This window comes from Psammomys obesus, unplaced genomic scaffold, assembly GCF_907164565.1.
Source record: "Psammomys obesus unplaced genomic scaffold, mPsaObe1.curated_primary_1811, whole genome shotgun sequence".
Taxonomy (NCBI): Eukaryota; Metazoa; Chordata; class Mammalia; order Rodentia; family Muridae; genus Psammomys; species Psammomys obesus.
Window position 1 is genome coordinate 33,395,786 of NW_026596069.1, and position 24,429 is coordinate 33,420,214.

The 24,429-nt window shown below is 40.9% G+C and overlaps 1 protein-coding gene across 1 annotated transcript in view; it reads right to left on the bottom strand.

Annotated features, from left to right (window-relative positions):
• The window catches only part of Msh3 (mutS homolog 3), a 158,491-nt gene that overhangs the window by 52,845 nt on the left and 81,217 nt on the right, over positions 1–24,429 (bottom strand). The window contains exons 14-17 of the mRNA XM_055625652.1: positions 14,194–14,381; positions 13,398–13,566; positions 6,905–6,969; positions 4,476–4,592 (exon numbers count right to left, since the gene is read on the bottom strand). Of these exons, the coding sequence (XP_055481627.1) occupies positions 4,476–4,592; positions 6,905–6,969; positions 13,398–13,566; positions 14,194–14,381 (539 nt within the window). The remainder of the gene's footprint in view (positions 1–4,475; positions 4,593–6,904; positions 6,970–13,397; positions 13,567–14,193; positions 14,382–24,429) is intronic.

Genomic DNA, 24,429 nt, shown 5'->3' on the forward strand with positions numbered 1-24,429 from the left:
CCTACAGCCAATCAATTTAAAATGCAGCATTTTGCCCAATAGATGCTTGCCCGGCAGGAATTGCCCCTGCTTTGGGCATCCTGGGAGGGACGGGAATCTTTAAATCACCCAACTAATCTGGGCATGAGGCTCTCTTCTCTCACCGTTTTGGCTGTGGGGGGTGTGAGCCCAAGCTGCAGCTTGTAATTTGTAATAAAAAGATCCTCATGTGGTTTGCAACGGACTCGGCTCCTGGAGGTGGTCTTTTGGGGTATCGCAATTTGGGCACAACAGTACATTTACACAATAGAATACTACTCAACAATTAAAAACAAGGAAATCATGAAATTTGCAGGCAAATGGTGGCAACTAGAAAACATCATCCTGAGTGAGGCAACCAGACCCAGAAAGACACACAGGGTACATACTCACAAGTGGATATTAGCCATAAAGAACAGAATAACCATGCTACAATCCACAGAATCAAAGAAGCCAAGAAGGGCCCAAGGAAGGATGCTTGAATCTCATTCAGAAGGGAAAATAATAAAACATCTCAAGTAGATGGAAAGAGGGAACTGGGTGGAAGAAGGGGTGGAGGGGGTATCTGGGGTGAAGATCACGTGTGGGGAGGGTGGGGAGAAAGGACCAGGAAAAAGAATGGAGATTGGGGGGATGGGGCAGGGATCTCTGGGCCAGGGGAGGCTCCAGGGAGTTTAGGGGGCGACTCTAGCAGAGACTCCTACTCCTAACCGCAGGGTATGGAGCCTGAGGTCCTCACCTCCCGCACCCAGGTGAGACCTCCAGGGGAGGGAGGGCAACACCGACCCACCCATAATGGCCCAAATCTGGCTCACCTGCAAGAAGTCTAACGATAAAGATGGAACAGAGCCTGAGGGAATGCCCAACTGATGCCTGGTCCAACCAAAGACCCACCCTATGGGAGAGAGCCAACCCCTGGCAGTATTAATGATACTCGGCTATGCTTGCAGATATAGTTGGATAGCATAACCATCTTCTGAGAGGCTTCATCCAGCAGCTGACGAAAACAGAGATCCACAGACAAACAACAGGCTGAGCTTGGAAGTTTTATGGGAGAGTAGTAGGAAGAACTGAAGGAGCCAGAGAGGTGAAGGATTCCATAAGAAAACCTACAAAGTAAATTAACCTGGCCAATGGAGGCTCAGAGACTGAACTACCAACCAAAGAGCATACATGTGCTGGATCTAGATGCCCTGCACATATGAAGCAGATGTGAAATTTAGTCATTATGTGGGTCCCCTAACAACAGTAGCGTTGACGCTGTCTCTGTCTCTATTGCCTGCCTTTGGATCCCTTTCCCCTAGCTGGACTGCCTTGTTTGGCCTCAGTGGGAGAGGATGCACTTAGTCTTGCTGCCCCTTGGGGCCTCCCATTCTCAGAGCAAAAGGATGGGGGGAAGAGGTCTGACAGTGGGACTGGGAGGAGAAGAGGGAAAGAGCTGGGATCAGGACACAAAGTGACTAGATAGACAGGTAGATGGATGGATGGATGGATGGATGGACGGACGGATAGATAGATGGGAAAAGATTATTTAAATATAGGCAACTATGTTCTTTCTCTCGTCAATGATATAAAACATGTCAACAAGGAGAACCATTATTAAACTCTAAATGTCACAACTGTCAAACATTCCCTGTTTATTGCTGTATACATCACCAAATTTCAAAGAGCTACTTACAAAAACAAACCAAAATTGGGCAATTCAGGTAACAAGTGGAGCCAGCATGGTGGGTGCTTCACTCATGCAATCCACTATTTGGGAAGTAAAGGAAGGAGGAACAGGAGTTCCTCAGCCACGTAAGTTTGAGGCTAGTTTGGGCCATCTCAAAAGGAAAAGAAACAACAACAAAACAACAAACGAACAGCATTTGGAAAGACTGACTGTCACAGCAAGATGCAGCTTCATCACTGTGAATTGAGGCTGAATCCAAGCACAAAGATTGTGATTGTGGGCTCACCAGAAGCAAATTAGGACACGTCAGCTGTAAAGCTGTTATGACGACCAGAAGGTGACTAGTAAAATGTGCTCAACAATTTTAGTGGTTAAAAAGAATGAAAATGCATTTGTAACATATTCTAAATATGTTAGATAATAGGATTCAATTTTTAAAGAATTTAGAAGTGCGAAAACAATCTCTAAAACACGAGACACATTTTGAGAAAAATTCCATTCCAGCAGTGGGTTTTTTTTTTTTTTTGCAACATTTTGATCAAAAATAATATGACTAATGTACAACCTCAGTAAGAGATAAATATGCTGGGTGGCTTTTATTCAATCTTCTGATGTCAGGTTCACTGAGGTTAATCATCTCTTTTCGACATCATGCTCATACCATCTGGCACCTCAGTAGAGAGTATGCAAAAGAATCAATGATACTCTCCAGTGAGGCTCTAACTGCAAATGCTCTAGATACATTTCAGACAATTTTTAAATCCGAAACTTCAGTATGATTCTTAGTTTCGTCTTTTATTCACTTTAGAACAGGGTCTCATTATATACCCCAAGGTGGTCTTACCTCCCACCTGCTGAGATCTTAGGTATGCACCAACACGCCTTACTCATAAGTTTTCTTCTTTATTTTCTTTTATGCTCTTAAGTACTGAACTGTCTCTTTTGCCCAAGTTATGATATAGAAAGTAAGAAATACATACATACGCATATATATATGCACACTCATCATAGAAACCTCTGAAATCAAGATGAAGGAATTAAAATCAACCCTACCACCAAAACTAGATACCATTCTAAGTCCATATGCACAGAAACGTGAAATAACCTAAAAGAATTCTCAGATCCTTCAGAATGTGGCCCTTAAACCTTGAAATGTCTAAGCTTAGCTTAATTTTCATGCTCTCAGTAATTCTACTATGGAAAAGAGAAGAACCTAAAAGATTCAAGAGCCCCTAAAATGGAATATTGAAAGTTTACTGGAAAAAGAAAATGAATAGGCAAACTTCTATCCTTGTATGCGAGACTGAGTCAATCTGAAAAGATTCAGGGTAAATAAGGGAAAAGCTCAGCCTCTCTTCCTGTTCTCACACCTTGGTACCTCTGAACAAAGGAGGCTGGTATCTGCTTGCTATCTTCCAAAAGCCTCAGCCTTTTGTCTTCTGTTACTTTAATAAGTCCCTGCTGACCTCACTGAACCTCTACTACTGAAGCTTTTAGACAGACTAACAGCTGTCTGCTCAAAGGCATGCCTGTAGGTTCCTCTGCAGCGTGGAGGGTCAGGGCACACACTTGGGTCAATGGCGATCCAGGGAGCTCTGCACAGCGACCCTCCCACTTTGTGTAAAACTGACTGCTTACATCTTGTTTACTCCCTGCTAAGCTGTGTGCAATAATGCTATTGAATGCCACAGGGCTCACGAAAGGGGAAGCCACTGCAAAGAGAGCTTCAGGGAGGCGAACTAGGCACATCTCTCCCCAACTTCGGAGCAGGGCTGGTGGGAAGGAGCTGGCTGGAAGTGTGTACACCGCAGGAAAGAGCAGACTACAGCACACCAGTGCCCAACACTGCCAACAGGAGCAGGTGAGTGTCAGTCAACCCCAAAGAAACCTTATCTTAAAAATGAAAAACCAGCGGATTATTCTAGATTAAAACAGTAAAGAAGCATGACCAAATACAACGTGTAAGAGTTAATTAGATCTTTTATATAAAAAAAAAAAAAACTGGGCAGGAGCCACTGGGGAAACGCAAAGGTATTCTTTTTTCAAAAATGTTTATTTATGTATATGAGTATTTGTCTGCGTGTATGTATGTGCACACATGCATTAAATACAGTCTTAAAAATTAAACTCCCCTTGAGGTAACAATGGTGCTAAAATTCCATGGCAGTGGACTGCTATTTTTAAAACATGAATGTATAAGCACTTGGGGATGAAATATGAAAAACTTCCAAATAATTCACACAAAAAAGGTTTGTGTGTATATGTACTTTCATATAGATGTATGTATATACACATACACAAGAGACAGAAACCAAATGAAGCAAAAATTTAGTATTTGCTCATTGTAGAGGAGGCTACATAGATGGTCATTCTAGTTTTGTTTTTTTTTTTTAATAGAAACCTAGAGGGAAATACAAAAAATATTAAAAATTCAGAAAAAAATAACTGACAATAATAAAATCAAAACAACTAACTCTTGCCTATCCACTGCAGAAAGTCAAGGTGAGGAGAATAAATTCCAAGGAGGAATTTTAAAAAAGGCTTTCCCAAGCATCACTACCCACAAAATATAGGTACAGCAGCAGTAATGTAAATGGTCTCTCTCACCAGACTCTGCCGGGCTTACACTCCAGTGGACTAGACAAAGCCAGGGGCACAAGTGGCCCCACCTCCTCCTAGCAGGTCACAGAAGCAATCTACTTTTTTTTTTCCCTTTGGCTGTAAAAAATTTCCGGTCTATTTCTCAGAGCACAGATTCAGAGCTTATTGTTCACTCCAAACTCACTCTAGAAAATCAAGCCATTCAGTGCTGCAGTCAAGGACTAGCTGCTCCCGGAGCTGATTCAGACGTCTGTAGTTTTCTACTATAAAAGGAGGGTGAAAGCGGCTCACAGCTTTTGTGCTACAAGAGGAAGGGGAAAAGACAGAAATCAAGGTTAAAAGAATCAATGCTGCCATCGTTTCAGAAAATTAAAGCAGTTATTATTCACTGATTAACCTTGAACATAAACAGAAAGCATTCTTTAATTATGGTCCTGAATTTGATTCTTAAGCAATATGACTCTGTTCAGGAAGCTTTTAAAATGTTCTTAAAATTATATCCATATGACAAAGTCAGAGTTGAAACTTACTTCACTGATAAAGGTTTTCTTTTTCTTTCTATTATGCTAAATGAAAATGCTTGTTTAAAAACATCGGAAGTAAATGCAGTTAAAAAAAAAAGATGTGACAAAAAGGTGGACATATTGGTGAAGGTTGTACAGCTCTTGAGATTTTATACTTTTATGTTTGGCATAATCCAGTGCAAAAAGAAAAATAATACATCACAAAGAAGGTCAGTGCATGAATCCAAAATGAAAAAAGACAGTTCTTCAGGCCCAGTGGCCTTGGATGGAAGAAGTCCATGAGCTCCTCTAGGCTTGAGCATACACCACCTTCTCCATCAAGAAGGAGTAGACAGTATGTGGGAGCTAGTGTCTCCAGCTGGAGATGTTAGGCCAAGGCCTTGACCAGGCCATGTAACCAGTGTCAATGACTTGAACAAATGGAACAGAGTTTGTATGGACTCCAGTACAGCGAAAGGCTGTTAAGAGTGGCCCCTCACAGGCACACTGAGGACTGTTTAGCAGAGTACCTAGTTATGAAGACACAAGGGCTGGACGCTGCTTCTGCCGACAGCTAACCACAGGAAATAGGCTTTAAAAAAGCTCTTCAAGGCCATGTGCACCCCAGTCTCTGCTCCCCAACTCCTATCACAGTGCCACAGTTATCTTCAACCCGGCTGCTGGAGATGGTTTAATGATACTCGAACCCACCCTGATATCTAGCAGCCAATCAACAAACTGAATGGTAACGAGCCCTCACCAACAGGCTTTATTCATTCATTGCAATTCTCTTACTTCAAGTTCAGAAGATACTAGCATCAACTTCCACCTTATTTGTTGCTCTTCAATTACATGAGCTAGAGTTCTAGGCAAGTGTTTTACCACGGCTTTTTCTTCTAGAGTAGTTTAGTGAGACATCTCAGCCATAGTTCTACACACCGATATGGGAATTAGTGATGTCTCTTCATAAAGCACATTTTTACTCATTAACTGTCATATAGGACAAAAGTCAATACAGGGAAGGATGCTCCAAGGATAAAAACCATCCCCCAAGTCAACACTGCTCACATCTACAGCTTCAGTGGTGTAAGGGAAAAACGAGGTCTTTGAGTTCAAGAAACCCATGTTTATGTCTAAAGTAGCTATTGCCATGGCAACGGATAATAGTTACATTATTTAATTAACATAAACTAATAACGCATTATGTCACCATGTCAAAATTTCCCTTCATCCTTAACATAAGAATTTCTTCATTTCACCATAAGTCATGCCTCCCTAATATTATCTTGGACAAACTTTAGTGATTTCATCCCCAGTTGTACAGACGTAGGAAGAAGAGCAGTAACAAATATTCCAGCCAGCACACTATCAAAAGTGCACACTTCTCCTGAATGAGTCCCCTCCAAGGGACTGATGCTATCCAAGGACAAAATGTTCTCCAATACTGTTACCATTTATATTCATCAGTTCAACAGATAAGTTACAAAAAGAAGTAACTACTATATCTACGTGCCAAGGAAAACACTGAGGATAAAGAAACACAAAGCTCAGTGAAGTAGAAAATGAAATTTCAGCTTCTTAAAAGAAATGTCAGGTGAAGCATTCGTCAAAAAACTCAAACAACCGTATTCATCTTCCAGTTGGAGGTTCTTAAAATTCTCCCTGTGTGCTCACTGCCATGGGGCAAAAGAGTAATTGACAAAGGGGGAAAATGTACTAAAATATGTTCTGCATAGCTTAAATAGCAAAATTTGATTTTGATATCTAATTTATGGAAAAACTGTTCATGAAACGGTGGCGATAAATTTTCAAAAGAGCAAAAAGTTTTTGCTGAAGCCTTTGAAGAGAGTAAAATTAAGAAAAAAAAATAATGCAATTTTAATCTTAATATATAAATAAATAAGAAAACAAATGTTAAAAATATGTGCTTCAAAATTTTCTAAATGAATATAAAAAACAGCTTAATAAAATCATCTCATTGATTCAAAGTTCATAAGAAAATTAAAGGAGCAAAAGCACTTTTGCTTCAATGAAGTGGCTGGCACTGGTCTACCAGCGCAGACTCACATGCCCTAAATCATGCTGGAGTGACAAAAGGCCTCAAACTTACCTTCCAACCTTCACCCAATCAGCAGGGATGCAAGATACAGCCGAGTTCTTCATCTCAATCATAAACTAAAGGAAATGCAAGTACACAGTGAGCTATTAAAATAGGCAGCCAATCACATGTCATAAGCCTTCTTGGAATCTGTGGTGTGACACATTAGTAAACATTAAAAATAAACCCAGTGTTGTTCTTGAGGGAATTTTTGTGTTCTCTAATAATCTTTCATTCATTACTATCCATGCATCTTAATTCTGTTACTCAGTCAGACTGTTTACAGTGGTGTGTGTGTGTGAGAGAGAGAGATAGAGAGAGCTTGAGTGTGCCCAGTCGCACAACTGTGGAAGCAGAGGAGGACAGGCTGGGTGTTCTGCCCTGTCACTCTCTGTCCTACTTCCCAGGTCTCTCAGGAACCCGGGATCCTTTGTTTCAGCGGGCCTGGCAGCAAGCCTGCGTATCCTGAAGTCTCCTGCCCTCATCCTTCAGAGCTGAAGGCACAGGTGCACATAAAGGCAGCCAGACTTTTGCTTTTTGCACAGGTGCTGGGGATCACAGCCTCATGCTTATGCAGCACGGGCTCTTACACACTGAGTCATTTCCTAGCTCTACATACACAAGACTGCAGAGCATTCAATTACTCTCTTCTACTTGTTTGAGACACATGGTCCCCCAACCTAAACAGAAAAGGGTTTTTGGAACAGTTTTCATAAGAAGCCTACAAGTATCATGAGAAAGACAGCTTTGACTTCTCCAACACAAAGACATACATCACAAGATCATACATTTTCCTTTATAAGAATTCTACCTTAAAAAAAAAATCACTCATTTTTACTGATTAAATTTGTTCTTTGACAATTTCACACACATATTTGGTGCATGTTTACTCCACACTGCTTTCTCTCTCTCACCCTTCGTCAGTCCTCCTCATATTCCTATCTTTTGTTTTGTGACCAATGGTTCTAGCCAAGCCCATCTGTTTGGCCACATGTCTGGAACTACCCTTTGTACCATAACGGGCTTGCTGTTGGTCCCTCTCCCAGAAGCCATCAACTGCCAATTGTTGGGTAAGGAGCCTTGAGGCCTCGTGCGCCCCACTTCCATCCACGATGGAAGCCCAGGTCACAGCACTGCAGCCCTTCTTATCTGTAGGCTCTTGCATTCTTCCCACTCCCTCTTGCGCAATATTCCCTGAGCTGATAGTAGGACTACCTCCAAACCCCCAACTCTGCTCCCTCTGTGAGTGAGCCTATCTGACATGAACCAGAAGTAAAGGATGCCAACTTCTCCCACACCCCATCTGTAGCTTGAGTCAGAGCTGTGCCCTCTCAAGTGCTCACCTGCATATATGACCACGCACACACGCACATGAATAAATCTGTGTTTTGTTCAGCTACACTGTGCACAGTAAGATCCAGAACCCCTTTGGTTAATTCTGTGATAGTTTCATAAAGTTTTCATTTTTTCTATTTTATGATATGCATATAACTGTGTACTTGTCATGTCTTTATTTTATGCTAAAAAACACTGTAGTTTATACATTAATGGTTAATACTAATTTCCATACTAAGCAAAAAAATGAAACTAATGATATCCTCATATAAATAAAAAAATTGACTAATACAGTCTCAAATCTGCCACACTCAATTCCATAGTTTAGAATTAACAGTATAGGGCCGGAGAGATGGCTCAATGGTTAAGGGCACTGGCTGCTCTTCTGGAGTACCTGGGTTCAATTCCAGCACCCACATAATAGCTCACAACTGTCTGTAACTCCAGTTCCAGGGGACCTGACACCCTCACACAGACATACATGCAGGGAAAACACCAATACATATAAAATAAAAGTAAAATCATTAAAAAATAAAATGTGTCTTAAAAAAAGAATTAACAGTCTAAAACCTCCCTGTAGTTATACAAATGAACTGGAAAAAACCAAAACTTACTTATTATTGGTGAAAAAAATGAAATTACTAACTATACTAAATAATTCTTGGGTTAAAAAATGCTCTTCAAAGGCCCACTGGTGGCATTTTATGAAATAATTCCACGAGGAACTACATCAAAGGCAAATATCAAATTTCAAGGCTACAGGAAGAAAACATCCTAACCCATGGGAGTTGGTAGTAAAGGGACAGTGAACATCTGAAAAGCCATAAAAAGAAGGTGTACCATGAGAACCACTGTACAGCTATCAAAGGCCCACCGTAGGGATGGCCACTGCCCCATCAAGCCAATGTGCTTACAGCATGAAGAACGGGGGCGAAACAAGAGTCAGGGGAGCCCGCCTGACCTCCTGCTGGTTAAGCACTGGTGGTCTCAGGCCTGTCCTCAGGTTTTTAGACTGAGTTCTTCAGCATACCTTCATATTGTGCTCTGTTGCACTAGTCCCAAGACAGGAGCTTTTCTTTCCAGTTAGTCCTTCTTCCAAACACCTTAAGCATGAGCAGGCAGGCCCTCTGTTTATGAGTTTTACTGCTAAAGAAATGCCACTGGAAAAAAATGATGCACCTTCTAAAAACCTCTGCAAGTTCTTACAGCAATGCTCTGTTCTGCAGCTCTCAACTCCACCACCCAGACATTAACACAGGAATTCTGCCATGAGTAGTTCTGCTCTCTCACCTACTTCTGTCTTGGTTAAATGTCAGACATTGTTATTCAAACTACATAACAGCTAGGTTTTCTCATAATCTTTCCCACCATTTGGTTGCTTGTTTGTTTTGATTTTAGATACATACAATCCAGGCTCATCTCAAACTCTCTGAACAGCCAAGGATAACACTGAACTTTGACTCTCCTGCCCCTGCCTCCCAGATGCTGGACTTTAGCCATATCATCACAGCCAGGCTGTGCTCCAGTGCCTGCTTCCTGCATCAGCATCACATGCAGCCCATTTCTCCTCTACCTAACTTCATCTTACTTTCCATTAATAACTTTAAATGTTTCTTATTTGGAAAACTTAACAGAGAGATAGGCATACAGCAAGCAAAGGCACAGAGAAACCACCAATCTGACAGGCTCACGGGTGGAAGTAAGGAGTTTTTGTTTGTCTGTTTTTCAAGACAGAGTTTCTCTGTGTAGCCTTGGCTGTCCTGGACTTTTTGTAGACCAGGCTGGCCTTGAACACACAAAGATCTGCCTGCTCTGCTGGGATTATATGGGAGAAGAATAGCCAGAGGCCTCTGGGGAAGAACAAGCAGCATGGCTACCTTTCTGGAGCAGAGAAGAGACAGTGCACCATCAAGGGCCAGGCCAGGAGGGAGAGTGGGAGCAGAGAAAAATCCTTGGCTTATAAGGAAAAACTTGTAGCTGCAGGGTTGGGGGAGGGGATTCTGTGAACTGGACCAGCCTGGAAGTTTAGGGTTGGGGTAAAGGTAGGGGTGGGGTGGGGGACTATGCACCATAGGTATACGTCAGTAAAGGAAATGACTAATCTTGACAGAGACACTTCACAGGTTCCTCTGGAATGATGAAAGAGAACTTTTATCTGTTTGCAGGAAATCCTATAGTCCAACTTGAGCTGAGCCAAGATTGTCATTATAGACCATGTCAGTGGGCCTACTTTTTTGGGATGTTTGAGGTTTTTCCCTTTGGATATAACACATAAAAAATATTTGTCTGGATAGAATATACGTTGTGAATGAACAAATTTTTTTCTCAAGATTATTCTTCTTTTCCTTTAATAATAATATCATTATCAATGCTGTCTCAAATCTAATTATCATCCCATATCCATATTTGGTTAAGGTTAAGAGCTCATTGCTGTCATAAAATATGACCACCACAGTGGTAAGCTATGTAAAGTTACATAATACTCTTCATTCATGACTTCCTTGCAAACCAGTACTTAAGGAGGAAATACAAAATAAGACTTAGCATGCTAATGAATATGTAAAACCCAGGAGCTAAAATAAAAAGAATGTTGTCAAAACATTAGCTTGACAGTCTGGCCCATTTATCTGTCCATGTTTAGCAAGATTCATATTCTGTATGGCCTATGTCAACAGGCTTTTAAATGTTATTACAAAGGCCATGTAGACAGGAATATATAGAGACAGAGCATGGGGAGTATAAAATCACATGAAAGAGGAGTTTCCTCCCTACCTCACAAATAATACTGGGAAGTAATGATCTGATGACAAGGTATGCTCATGAATTTCATGTACATGCTCCACCCAATAGTCTCACAGCGGGGGCTCTTCATGGTCATGTGCCATGGAAGTGAGCAAACTGGCGCTGACACTCAGCTTCCCACCGAGACTCCTGACCCCACTTCTCTACCCCATACTGTCAGTAACTGCATCAAAACAACTGCGACTTGAATCTCACCAGTGAACCACAACAGTGGCAGGTAGGTTACAAGTAATCTGCCAAAGTCACAAGCACATGGTAGAAATGAGAGATACAATTAAACAGTCAACATCTGGGGGCTAGAGAGATGGCTCAGCAGTTCAGGGCACTGACTACTCTTCCAGAGGACCTGGGTTCAAATCCCAGCACCCACATGACAGCTCACAACTGTCTGTAACTCCAAGGTCTGACATTCTATCCACATAGATATGTAGGCAGAGTATCAATGCACATAAAATAAAGGTATATAAAATTTAAAAAAAACAACAAAAATAGTCAACATCTGTGCAAATTCTCAAAAATATTTTGTTCTGTTGTGCAGAGCTCTGAGGAAACAGGTTCTTTGAAATGTCTGCTGAGTGAAACACCTCAAACCTCTACCTCGAAGGTGGATGGGCTAACCTAGGTCAGCGGTTACATCTGCCACCTGTGCCCGGTCTTGGGCATTGTGATAGGCACACCACTGCTCACTCAAACTTCTTGTATCAAATAGTTATGTATTGTCAAATCATTCGCTAAAATACAGAGATTAAAGGATTAAGTCATATGATTTGAAAATGCAGGCACACTGTTCTCACCAAAGAGGTAACCAGAGTAAGTGCTTTATGAAGTTGAAGTTTCTATTGTGCCACACAGACCCAGCCAGAGGCATGCACTCAAGTGCCTACAAGTGTAAAGAGGCGGCCTCAAGTCGGTACGGCGGGAGGTTTATAATGGCAGAACTGCACGGTGGGCACTTTCCATTGACACAGGTGTGGCAGCTGTTGGCACACAGGAGAGAATAGGAACTTTTTACAAAAATGGGGCATCGCTTTGTCACCATGGCATCCCTGTTTGATGAGAGAAGAAGCAGGAGGCCCTATGATTACAGCAGCAGAACAATGGCAGGCAAGTTGTGAGAGGTGGGAAGTGGGGGTCAGGAATTAGCAAATATGGGCTCCTTGTAACAAAGCTTCCCCCAAGGATAAAAAAACAAACAAACAAACAAACAAAAACCCCTATTTTTAAATCTTAAATAAAATGTTCATCTGGTAGAAATTATCATTTTCACAAGACAAAATTTCTGAAATTCCTCTAATTAGAATTTTCACAGTAAATATAAATATTAAAAGACTTAGTAGTAGGAGCGTGCCTCAAAATGCAGAAGACTGAAAGCTCCAAATGCATTTTTAAAGCATTTCTCTCTTTAATGGTTCTCGTTCAGATATTAATACCAACCTCAAAAACAAGAATACATCCTAAAACCCATTCCAAACGCTGTAATCTATGCACTACTCACTAAGTATACATTTCCACCCTTGTTTAACAAAACTTTGGGAAGAAGTGCTGCCGGTTAATCACTCTAAGTCCACAGTGCTTGTGGTCTTCTTGGCACCATTTCACCTGTAAGGCCAGCCTCTCTGTCCTGGGCCCCAGGCTCCGTTCATAATAACTAAGATATTCTGTAACATAGCTTCAGCATGCAACAAAGCCCACGTAGCATCAAGTGGCTTGAATTTATTGAAAGGTTAATAAAGCATTACCATGATTTCTTATTAAAATGGATTATTATTGCATATTTCCATGGAAAAAGACAGAAGGGTTTTAATAATGATGTTTACAACTGTCAGGCCCAAAGCCTTACTTTGTCCGCAATGACCATGTTGGTGACATTGTCCTAAACAGAAAGACTCTGCCCTCTGCCTAGGTAAACAGAAGGACTGTTATCAGGTAAATAAGCCTAAAGGTTTCTGTTTACTAGAAAACCAGATCTCCCAAGGTGTTTTCTGCTCACCAGGAACCAGTCTTGATCCTCCAGGAATCTTTCTTAACATTCCTTACCGCTTGGTGGTCCCCCAAAGGTCAACCACCTCAGCAAGGGAACATAGACCTGGATCAACCTGGACCACACGTATAAGCTCAGATCCCCTCCCTGCTGACTGTCATATGAAATCTGCTTGCTTTTCCACCACTCTGTTCTTTTCTCTGCCCTGAGAAATGACCTTGGCAGTTTCAATGGCAGTAAATCTTTTGTTCTGCCCGTGGAGCAGTCTAGGTCGGTCTAGTTTCTCTGTAGCATTGTTTATAACAACCTACCCATAGATCTTACATTATAAAATAGCTTTTGTACTCCAGACAAACTGATATAAAGTCAAAGTATGTTTGACATTACCTCTTGTCCCGATACAGTCACATATTGTAAAGAAGGAAGTTTTAATATTTTTCGTAATTCTTGTAAATGCATTTGGATGCTGTGAATGACTTCTTGAATTTCATTTTTCCTCTTTTCTATTAAGGGGAAGTCAGAGAGGTCTTTGAATAATTCAGTTTTATCACCGACTCTAAAATATAAAAAATGCAGATACATATATTGAAGCATATTAATTAGACCACTTATCAATTTTGTAGCAAGATGAAATACCAACAGACTGGAACTCAGGAAAATGTGGTTCTGACTCCAGCTTTGCCTCTGAATATTTATTGGAACATTCCTTAATTTCTGAGGATTGACATTTCTTAACATTCCTTAACTTCTGAGGATTGGACTTTATTCACAATTCGTATAGTGAAAACAAGAAATAAAACTTTCGTTTCATTTTCCTAGTCAGAAAATAACAGCAAATATAAGTTCAGCTCCCTGTGAGATACACCATAAACTACACCCTTAGAAAGACAACTGCAGATTCTAAACATGAAAAATCACCCCTGGGTATCTAAACATTGAGAACAAGGGCCACTTGCTACTTGCTTTTAAGTTAATGAACTACCACTAACTCCCTTTAGGAGAACTTTATCCTTTTATCATCTGATACCTGAGGAAGCACTTCATCTGCCTCAGACTATGAACTACCTGAGTTTAAACAATTATAAATGCTTCTAATTACAATATACTTAAGCAACTTTATACAACAATGGCAAACACATTGGCTGATGGTCGCTGGTGGGGGAAAGTGGAGGTCTGCACTTACCTGGCAGCTTGTTCATTCAGAATCTTAAAGTAGTGCTCCACGGGATTGAGGAGCTCAGGAATTTCTAAGATGAGCACTCGGAGTAAGTCTGAGTGTACGTGGGAATTAACAGCAGGCATTAATGCTTCAAACTCTGACTTCAGGTGACACAGGCTTTTGACAATCAGGTAGAACTCTTGGGTAGAGGACTAGAAACAGAATTTTTTTTTTAATCTAAACAGCATGAAGAACTAGATATAATGGCTCACATCTGTGATCACAATAGTCAGGAGGCTGGCATGCGAGGGTCTCTGAAGTTCAAGGTCAGTGTGAGCTAAGTAGCACACTGTAAAGAAACCACTCTGTGATCTGGGGGAAATTTTTATTGTAGATAAGACACAGAGAACACCAAGAAGCATCTAAGAGCCCAGATCAGAGAGAGAAACGCAGCCTCCTTTCCTGCATTCAACCTTAATTTGGCTGTTTTCATTGGCTCACTGAGGACAGGTGGCCAGACATAACTTTGGGGCACAGACTGCTGTACAGCCTACAAAGAGAAGCAGATGAGGAGAGCTGCTCCAGTGAAGGAGTCTGGTAATTGGTAATTGCCTCCTGGCCTTGGCAGATGCGGGTCTTATCCATAGTTCCATTTCTCGGAGACTGTCCTTGGCGGTCTCTGTAGGCAGGGTGCTTTGAGCCTGAGAAATAGATAGCAAGCTCCCTGCAACCTTGGGAAGAAGATAGCAGACTTTGTGTGACCTTGAGTGAATTCCTTGCCAGGTGGCACACATGTGTTGCTACTGTGAAAAAAATTTGCTTGTGCCCTTTGCTGTATAAGTGTTGTTTGCACGTTCAGTAAACTGAGACTTGAACAGGAATCTGTCTTGTTTCCATTCTTTACATCTCTGTCCCCCAATTTCCACTCCCTCTTTCAGGTGGACTCTGTTCGACTACCCTGCGGGACGGGTCAGTTGGCGCCCGAACAGGGACCTTGAAAACGAGGGGCAAAAGTGAGAAACGCTGGTTTTTGGAGCTCCGGATGCCTAAATAAAAAAAGTGCTTCATGACGACCGCCCATTGCACAGAGAGAGACACGGTAGGCAGGCAGCGCATTCACAGGGCAGAGCAGTAGCAGGGAGTTATTTATGAGGACTTTAAAATCAATGCTAATAAACACGAGGAATTGGGAGAAACATTCTTATCCCCTTTAGTTTGTAAATGAAGTTTGTCCCTGGTTCCCAGTTGAAGGTACCGTCAAATCTGGACACTTGGGGGAGGATAGGGAAAAGATTGCAAGAATATTATGCTAATAATGGTCCTGAGAAGGTACCTGTTATAACTTTTTCTCTGTGGACTCCAGAGACATGCTGGATCCTAGGCATGAGAGTGATAAAATGAAAAACTTGATCCCACAAGCTAAAGAGTTGCTTGGAGAAATTAGAGCAGCCAAACAGGCAGGAAAAAAAAAAAGTACTTCCAAGGTTATTTCAAATGTTCATAAAGGAGCTCAAACAGATTTGTGTAATTTGAGAGCAGAAAATAATTTAAGAGCTAGATAGTGAGGACAAAACGGAGTCCTCACTGCCTAGATAGTGAGGACAAAACTGCCAAGTCTCATAATTCAGACTGGCCGCCTGTGCCCTTTGCCCCCATGGCTTTCCCTGCCACACGTGCAGGAGATACGGGACCACTGCAGGAAGATATTACTGTTCTCCGAGAGAAAGTCCAATTAGAAAGGGAACAAGTTCAGTTATTAAGGGAATTAGAGAAATTAAACTTAAAAACAACAACAACAACAACAACAACAATAATAAAAAATAACAATAATAAAATTGGATTGTTTGCACTGGTAAATTTTAAAGTCTGGTTTTGACTTTTAAAATTATGAATGTGCTTTATGATTTCACTCCTAAAGAGGGTGCTTTGTTTTACTATTACAAAAACAGGTTTAAATATATATATATATATATATTTAAATGTTTAAAAAGTAGATACCACGGTTGTTATTTGTCTTTGTCTCTGTTTTTTGTTTTTGTCCGCCGGCTGTCTGTTTTGGTTTCTGGTTTTTGGTTTGCTTGCGAGGTCTGGGGAAACTTGGAGAGTTTCCAATCTAGTTGAGGGAATATAGAGGACGCCCCAATTCCCAGGGAAGGGGCTTGTAAAAGCTCTATGTCTTTTGGAACCAGGAGAGATGGTCGCTAGGACCCTATTTTGTGTGATAAGAGGGCTGTTGGAGCCCGCCCTCCATCTGGAAGCTGTGGAGAGGGCCATGGGGGCTCTGCTCCTTCTGGTATCTATGTGTGTGGAGGGGACCCATGAGGGGGTACACTCCTTCTGGAACTTGTGGGACTTGTGTCCGGCAGGGGCTGGTCAAGTCCTGGTATGTGAGTATTCTGGTTACTCCAAGGTGACAATGTTGGATTTCTATGTTCCTTAGCTATGTCTCTATGTGTGTATGTGTTTATTTTTGGACAAACTGACGATATTTTAAAATCTGACTGACCATATTAATATTTTTGGACATGAGACAGTTTGATTCAACACCTCTGAGTTTGGTCCTGGACCATCAGATTTAAATTCTATAAAACATTTTAAAATTTATCCAGTATTTTAAAATAACCCTTGGACAGTCTTAACAAAAAACTTAAAACATTTTCTCAAACCTTTGGGGGAGGTAAAATTTTATTAATTTTAGAAAGTAAAACCAAGCCATGCTGTTTGAGCCAATTAAACAAAAACTGAAGTCATTACAATATATCATGTAAAAAAAAAAAAAACTATAAGATATGTTGTTCTTCATTTAAAAAGGCTGGAGATTCTTCAATGCAAAATGTTTCCTAATGCCCTTTTACAGGAGAAAAAAGACAACAGTTCCATGTTAGCCCAGGGTTATATTCAGATCATTGTTAACCATTATATAAAATACATGCCTGGCTGCCAGTACCTAAATAAATGATTTAATGCTGTTTCTTTCTGGCCTATAGATTTGGTATGGCCAGAATAGTCCATTTTTGCTGAGGGCTGCAGGCTAAGTTTAGTTCTCTGTTTAATGCTAAATAAAACTTTTGTCCTTTAATTTTTTTGTTGTTAAGTTTTAATACAATATGATAGGATTAATAAGATTTGCTAGCCCCTTTATAAATCATGTTTAATTAAAAGTTTTGCTTTGATTTTAGTCTAAAAAGAGCAGATTTAAAGTTATGCTAAAGATTATAGTTGAGTACAAAATTGAGTTTTACCTAGTCTCTTTGTTTAGGTTGTTTATTTTTTTTTTTTTAAGGTTAAATCTAAAATGGGTAACCATAAAGTTTGCCTATATAAATCTACCTAAAATTTGGTTCTAAAACATAAATTTAAAAAAATATGCCAAAATTAGAAATTATAACATCCTGTTTTATAGGATGCAGTTTAAAGCAGATAAAGCTAGACAAAGAGTAACTCAAATATGCTGGCCTCAGACTTGTCAGAGATCTGATAAATATGGCATTTTAACATATGTAAGCTTGTTATGACAGAGTCCAACTTGTTGAGGCACAGGAAAATAAATTAATTCAGTTTTTAAAGGTACAACCTATAATTTTTCCATTTAAAACAAAAGTTATTCCAATTGTTGATGCTTTAACAGTATTTACTGATGGTTCATTATCTGGTGTTTATGAAAGAAAAACAGTTTCTTTTCCAGTGTCAAGCACATCTGCGCAAATAGCAGAGTTATCTGCAGCATTGCTGTGTTTCAAAGTTTTAATAAGCAGTCTTTGAACATTTTTACAGACAGTGCACATGTAGCTCAGTCTTTGCCTAGGTTAGAGACTGCAGGTCAAATTCAGTCATCTTCTGCTGGAATTTTATTTTTACAAACTCCAAATTTGATACAAAAAAGAAACTTTCCCTTTTTCATAGGACATTTGAGGGCTCATTCTGATTTGCCAGGACCCCTGTCTGAAGGAAATGCATTGGCAGACAAAGCCACCAAAGTTTATTGTTCACAGTTAAAAAGAGCCCAGGATGCCCATAATATGCATCATCTTAATAGTCAAACCTTGAGACTTAAATATGGGTTGACTAAGAAACAGGCCCATAGTATAGTCAAGGCTTGCAGTACTTGTCCTCATTTTCAGCCTGTTCCTCATTTGGGAGTCAATCCTAAAGGATTGGTTCCAAATCAAATTAGGCAAATGGATTATTACTCATATTCCTGAATTTGGAATATTAAAATATGTACATGTTTGCATTGATACCTATTCTGGGTTCATTTTTGCCACTCCTCAACCAAAAAAAAGCTGTAAAGAATGTTATTGTTCATTGTCTATAGGCTTTTAATGTTCTGGATGTTCCTAAGCAGTTTAAAACTGACAATGGAACAGGATATACTAGCAAATCTTTTAAAAGATTTTGTCAACAGTTTCGAGTTTCTCATATAACTGAAATACTTTGCAATCCTCAAGGACAAGGCATGGTAGAACATGCCCACCGAACAATTAAGATTTGCAAAAAAACAAAGAAGGGGGAGCTACTCCCCTGGACACCTAAGAATCATCTTAATCATGTTCTTTTCATTCTGATTTTTTAAAATTTGGATAAGCATGGTAAATCTACAGCAGATAGATTTTGGCACACAGAAACAAACAAACAACAACAACAACAACAAAAAAAAAACAAACAAAAAAACTTTTGCTAAAGTAAAATGGAGGGATCCTTTAACAAATCAATGGCATGGACCCAACCCTGTACTCATATGGGGACGGGGAGCTGTCTGTGTTTTTTCACAGGAAAATGATGCAGCTCGATGGCTACCGGAATGCCTGGTGTGACAAATGGATGAGGAGTTTTCTCCTGACAATGATATTGATGTCAATGAAGACCCCTGCAGTCAAGATGACTGCTTATTGGATGTACGTTCCTGATCCACCTTTACTACATCCAGCTAAATATTGGCAAACCTATGTATGGAAATTGGGGGCTGTGTTGGGAATATATAGGCATTCTCTCTGGGAATGCAAGTAGCTTTGCTGAATTAATCAAGTATACTTCTGTCTTGGCTTGTGTTAATCCTCCTTATTTACTGCTAACTGGAAACATTGTAGTGATACATTTTAATAACAATGATACCTATTTGACTGAATGTGTACATTGCAATCTTACTAATTGTGTTAATGCTAATAATAATGCTCTTTCAGTACTAGTTGTTAAGAAACCTGCTTTTGTTATGATTCCTCTTAGGGTTTCTGATTCTTGGTATGATGAAACAGAATTTAATTGGACTCAGGTTCAGAATCACCTTGCTGGTATTTAGTCTAGCAAAAACTTCTCATTAGACATGTTAACGAGGAGAAATAAGATTCAAGACATAGAATCTGCCAAGGAACCTAGGTTGGAATTGGCCAATACAGCCTGGGATATATTAACTAGCCTCATGAGGCACTTTCCATTCTTTGACTCTGTGCTTAAATGGGGACTTACACTTGCAGGCATAGCGGGTATGGGTTTGTTGGCCTGTGCCTGCCTTCCTTGTGTGTTACAGTTCCTTCTTCAACAACTTCAACACATGCAAGTGCAGTTGCATGAATTTAAATTAAAGTTATCTAACAACCCCGTTTGATATGGAGGTAAGTCAATGATGAGTAAGCATGAAATTGTGTTTTTTCCAACCTAAGACAGAGGCTCGTGAAAACTGCATCTGAGACCTTGATGACGGGTAAATGAAAAATGCACATTTCACCAACCTAAGACAGGCTTTCCATAAAACAAAGGGGGAGCTGAAGGAGTCTGGTAATTGGAATTCTGCCTCCTGGCCTTGGCAGATGCAGGTCTTATCCACAGTTCCATATCTCAAAGACTGTCCTTGGCGGTCTCTGTAGGCAGGGTGCTCTGAGCCTGAGAAATAGATAGCAAGCTCCCTGCAACCTTGGCAACCAGATAGCAGACTTTGTGTGACTTTGGCACAGATGTGTTGCTACTGTGAAAAAAATTTGCTTGTGCCCTTTGCTTTATAAGTGTTATTTGCACGTTCAGTAAACTGAGACTTGATCAGGAATCTGTATTGTCTTCATTCTTCACGTCTCTGTCCCCCAATTTCCACTCCCTCTTTCAGGTGGGCCCTGTTCAACTAGCCCATGGGACGGGTCACTCCAGGAGATTGGAGAGATGCTCTGCCAAAAAGCAGAGTTTGGATTTTACAGGACAGTTTTAGTTGGGCAGGAGAGTGTACGGAAAATGGATCTCTTGCAGGCAGAAGGGACTACAGGAGTATTTACAAGGGTGGGGAGGCTCTGGATGTGGGATGGCAGGAGGCTGCTGTCAAGCTGCTCTGCTTGAGTAAGTGGGCAGCAGGCTTCTGAGAAGTTCAGAATATCCAGGTCCCATTTTCCCCAAGGGGGTGGGTCCCACACAGGTCATCCATCTTGATGTCCTGAGCAATTCCATCTTTGGGCAAGCCTAATAGTTTTGACCTCACAACAAACACATACACACAGAAGTTTGATAACAATAAAACAAAGTAAATCTGCAAGGCAATATTTGTTATTTGTTCAAATGTCAAAGATTTCTTTGTTAATAGCCATGACACTCAACATGTAAAGCAGACACTTTACTATCTGTAGAAGCATAACCTTTTTGAAGAGCAAACGGTTATGTCCTCAAAGCTATTAATAAGTTTCCTTCCTTCCCTCCCTCCCTCCCTCCCTCCTTCCTTCCTTCCTTCCTTCCTTCCTTCCTTCCTTCCTTCCTTCCTTCCTTCCCCCAAGACAGGGTTTCTCTGTGTAGCTCTGGCTGTCACAAACTCGATTTATACTCCAGACTGGCCTCAAACTCACAGAGATCCACCTGCCTCTGCCTCCTAAAGTGCTGGGATTGCAGGCACGCACCACTGTGCCTGGCTAGTTGAACTGAATAGGAAAGAAATTTTTATTTTCTTTCTCCTGAGGTGTGGAACAGGTCATTGTGAAGTACTTGCCACAGTCATTATCAGCCTACTTTGCAGAAAGAGAAGTACGGGCCAGGAAGACCAACTTAATAACCAAACAGAAAACAACCAAGTTAAGAATTCCAAGTTACACCTTGGAAGCATAGGGGTACAAGAAGAAATGAATTAAGAAAAAAAGGCTAATAAAAAAATGTGTATTTTGGCTGGGGCAATTAGGCCGCACAAGACTCTGTACTGGAAGGGTCAGCACCCAAAGCCCAAGGCAGCATGTAGCTTGAGCAGTGCAGCCTGGCCAGAAACCATTCACATGCAATACTATGCAAACTCCCTCCTTCAAGTTGCTGGAACACCCTTATACTTAAATGTATTACCATATCTAATATGGGTTCCTGTGACCCAATTTTCTCAAATTTGAATGTGAAGTTTTAATATAAAAAGAAATACTTATTTATTCTCCCCACATTAAGCCCACCTGGAATCCTCCATCATTATCACCATGAAAGCACCTCCAAGAACATTCTGTAGCCACAGGACATAGGCTGCCTGCCCGCTTCTGTTTGTGAGCTCCAAAGAACTGGCAAGACCTGTAGCCAGGATGTCACTCCATCATTGGTTCAAGCAGAAGCTTGAAATAACGCATCAAGAATTAAAAACCTGAGCAACTACTGTTTAAAAAACAAAAACAGCCGAATGTGGTGGGACACACCTTTAGTCTCAGCAGTCTCACCTCTGTGAGTCTGAGGCCAGACTGGCCAACAAAACCAGCCCAGGGCAGCCAAGGCTGCGCAGAGGAACTCTGTCTTGAAAAACCCAAAACAAACAAAAACAAAACAAAACTAATAAATGGCATGTACTGATTGTGCAATCAAGATCCAGCTAAGAAAAATGTGGTTTAAAGCATTCAGACTTTATAGTTTCTTTGTATTCTCCACTTCTGAGGCCACTCTCGACCCACACTCCAGTGAGACACTAAAGCAGTACACCTAGGAACTCAGCAAGTGAGTCGCAAGCTCTTGCAAAAACACCATCAGTAATTCCAAATTAGAAAGCATCCTTGCCCTGAACACTGATCCTTCAAATGACTGCAACTGGAACTGCTAGAGTTTGGAAACTTTAGGAGATGCACAGCCTTAGGAAAGGCAAACCTCAAAGTGAAATTTAAAGATAGGCAGTGAGGCGGCCTAAGTCACCACAGCTTGGGAAGATGTTGCCACCTCCATGCTACAGACACTTTGACCTCAAACAAAATCTACTCTCCTCATTTTCTCTGAAGAGAAAAAGAAAAAAAAAAAAAAAACAAACCCTGATATCTGTCAGTGAATGCTTTCAAATTGTGAAGGCAAGGTGCCTGGAGATCAGCGACTACTGAAGAGTGATAGGGTTGACTGCCAAGCATGTGGCCAAGGATACAAAGTAACACATGGTTTTGTACCTCTCTGTATCAAAGAGCCAAGCACAGAATTTTCCAATATCAACATGGCTTCTATTACTGCCAGCAAAGCGACAACACAGCACACCATCTACAATTGACTCTATTGAGCATAATCAACTCACACACCTTCTTCCTCAGGATTGGCATTACCAAATCTGGCTTATGTTTTGTTTCTAATTTAAATGAAGCACAAGAAACAATTATGTAAGTCCTCTTAGGTACCACAAATCTCCTCAAAGGCAGTACTTATCATTCTGGTAAAATTTCCCAAGAAAGAAAAGTATTAAAAATGAAAATTTGCCACACTAAAATTTGGGCATATAAAAACTGTCCTACTATAAATTAAATATGTAATAACTTTCCATTTGGCAAAAAGGAAAGTATAAATAAAGTTTGCTTGTGAAGAGTAAACCAGAAAAAAAAATTTGCAATTGCTGTTGAGAAAAACACATTAAACATGGTAACATCCAAAAGACACAGCAAATAAAACATAGTCAAGGAGGCTGGATTTAAGCACAAATTCTGCCATATGGTAGTCATTTACCAGTCCTCTGTGGTAGTTTGAATGTAGATGACCTGCACAGGTTCACAGGAAATGGCACTATTAGGAGGTGTGGCCTTGTTGGAGTAGGTTTGTCATGGGGATGGACCTGGGGGGTTCAGAAGCTCAAGCCAGGCCCAGTGGCACACTCTCTCTTCCTGCTGCCTGCCAATCCAGATGTAAAATTCTCAACTACCTACTTCTGCCTGCCTCCACAGTCCCTGCCATGATGACTATTGACTAACCACTGAACTGTAAGTAAGCCCCAATTAAATGCTTTCCTTAAGAGATTTGCTGTGGTCATGGTGTCTGCACAGCAACAGAAACCTAAGATACAGTCTTTCAACAGCATTGTATTATACAACATTATGCAACTGGACCATGACTGCGCAGCACATTATGTATAATATCCTAGCAGTAAGAATGTGAGAGCACATCCCTCCTCCCAAGGCTCAGGATCACTGCAGAACAGGAGGCAGAGGGACTGTAAGGGCCAGAAGTAGCAGATGGCTATACTGAAACAACATTTTCTAGATTTAACAGGGCAACTGTACAGATGAACTCATTCAAAGGCTAATGGCCCAAAGGCCTAAGGTGGGCTAAATGACTCACTACTGACATCTGCAGGCTGCCAGCATCCAGGATAAAGAGGATGTAGCCCCTAAACTAAGCAAGGCTGATAGTACCTGTGGACCTCTGGGAACAGGAAAGTCCCCAACAAGGGGGCCCACAGGACGGTGTGGTCTCATAAACTAAGAAATTCTCACCACCACCCAAGAGGAACATCCATCCTCCTGATAAGATCACACCAACCTCTGCTGGTAACTACTACTTTGAGATTGCAAGAGGACAGACCTATAGATAGAAATTTACACCTCAAGAATTCCCTTTGTCCATAAAGCCCCAGACAGCCTACTACATGAGCACATGCACAGCCCCTGTTCCCTTGAGAGACTGTCACCTCACCCCACATTATACTTAAAGAGATAATCTGTTCCCATAGGAGGACTGCTTATTCTCTCTTTTTCCACATTGCCTTGATCAATTCCTACCTAACACTCATGGTGCTTGTGACAGCAGGTATAAGACTTGAGTACACTCAAGCCAGACAAAAATCCCAGCAAAGAGAGGGGAAACAGGCAGGAAGTCCCACCCCTAGCTGAGGAGCTACTGTAGCTGCTGGGGGAGGGAGAGGGGGAGGATCCTTTTCTTTCAGGGTATGAACCTTGATAAGATCAACCATGCTCTAGGGGATTGCCACATGATCCAGAGTAGATGGACAGCTCCTATGGGACTTGATCGGTGTAAACACATACATACATACATACATACATACATACATACATACATACATACATACAT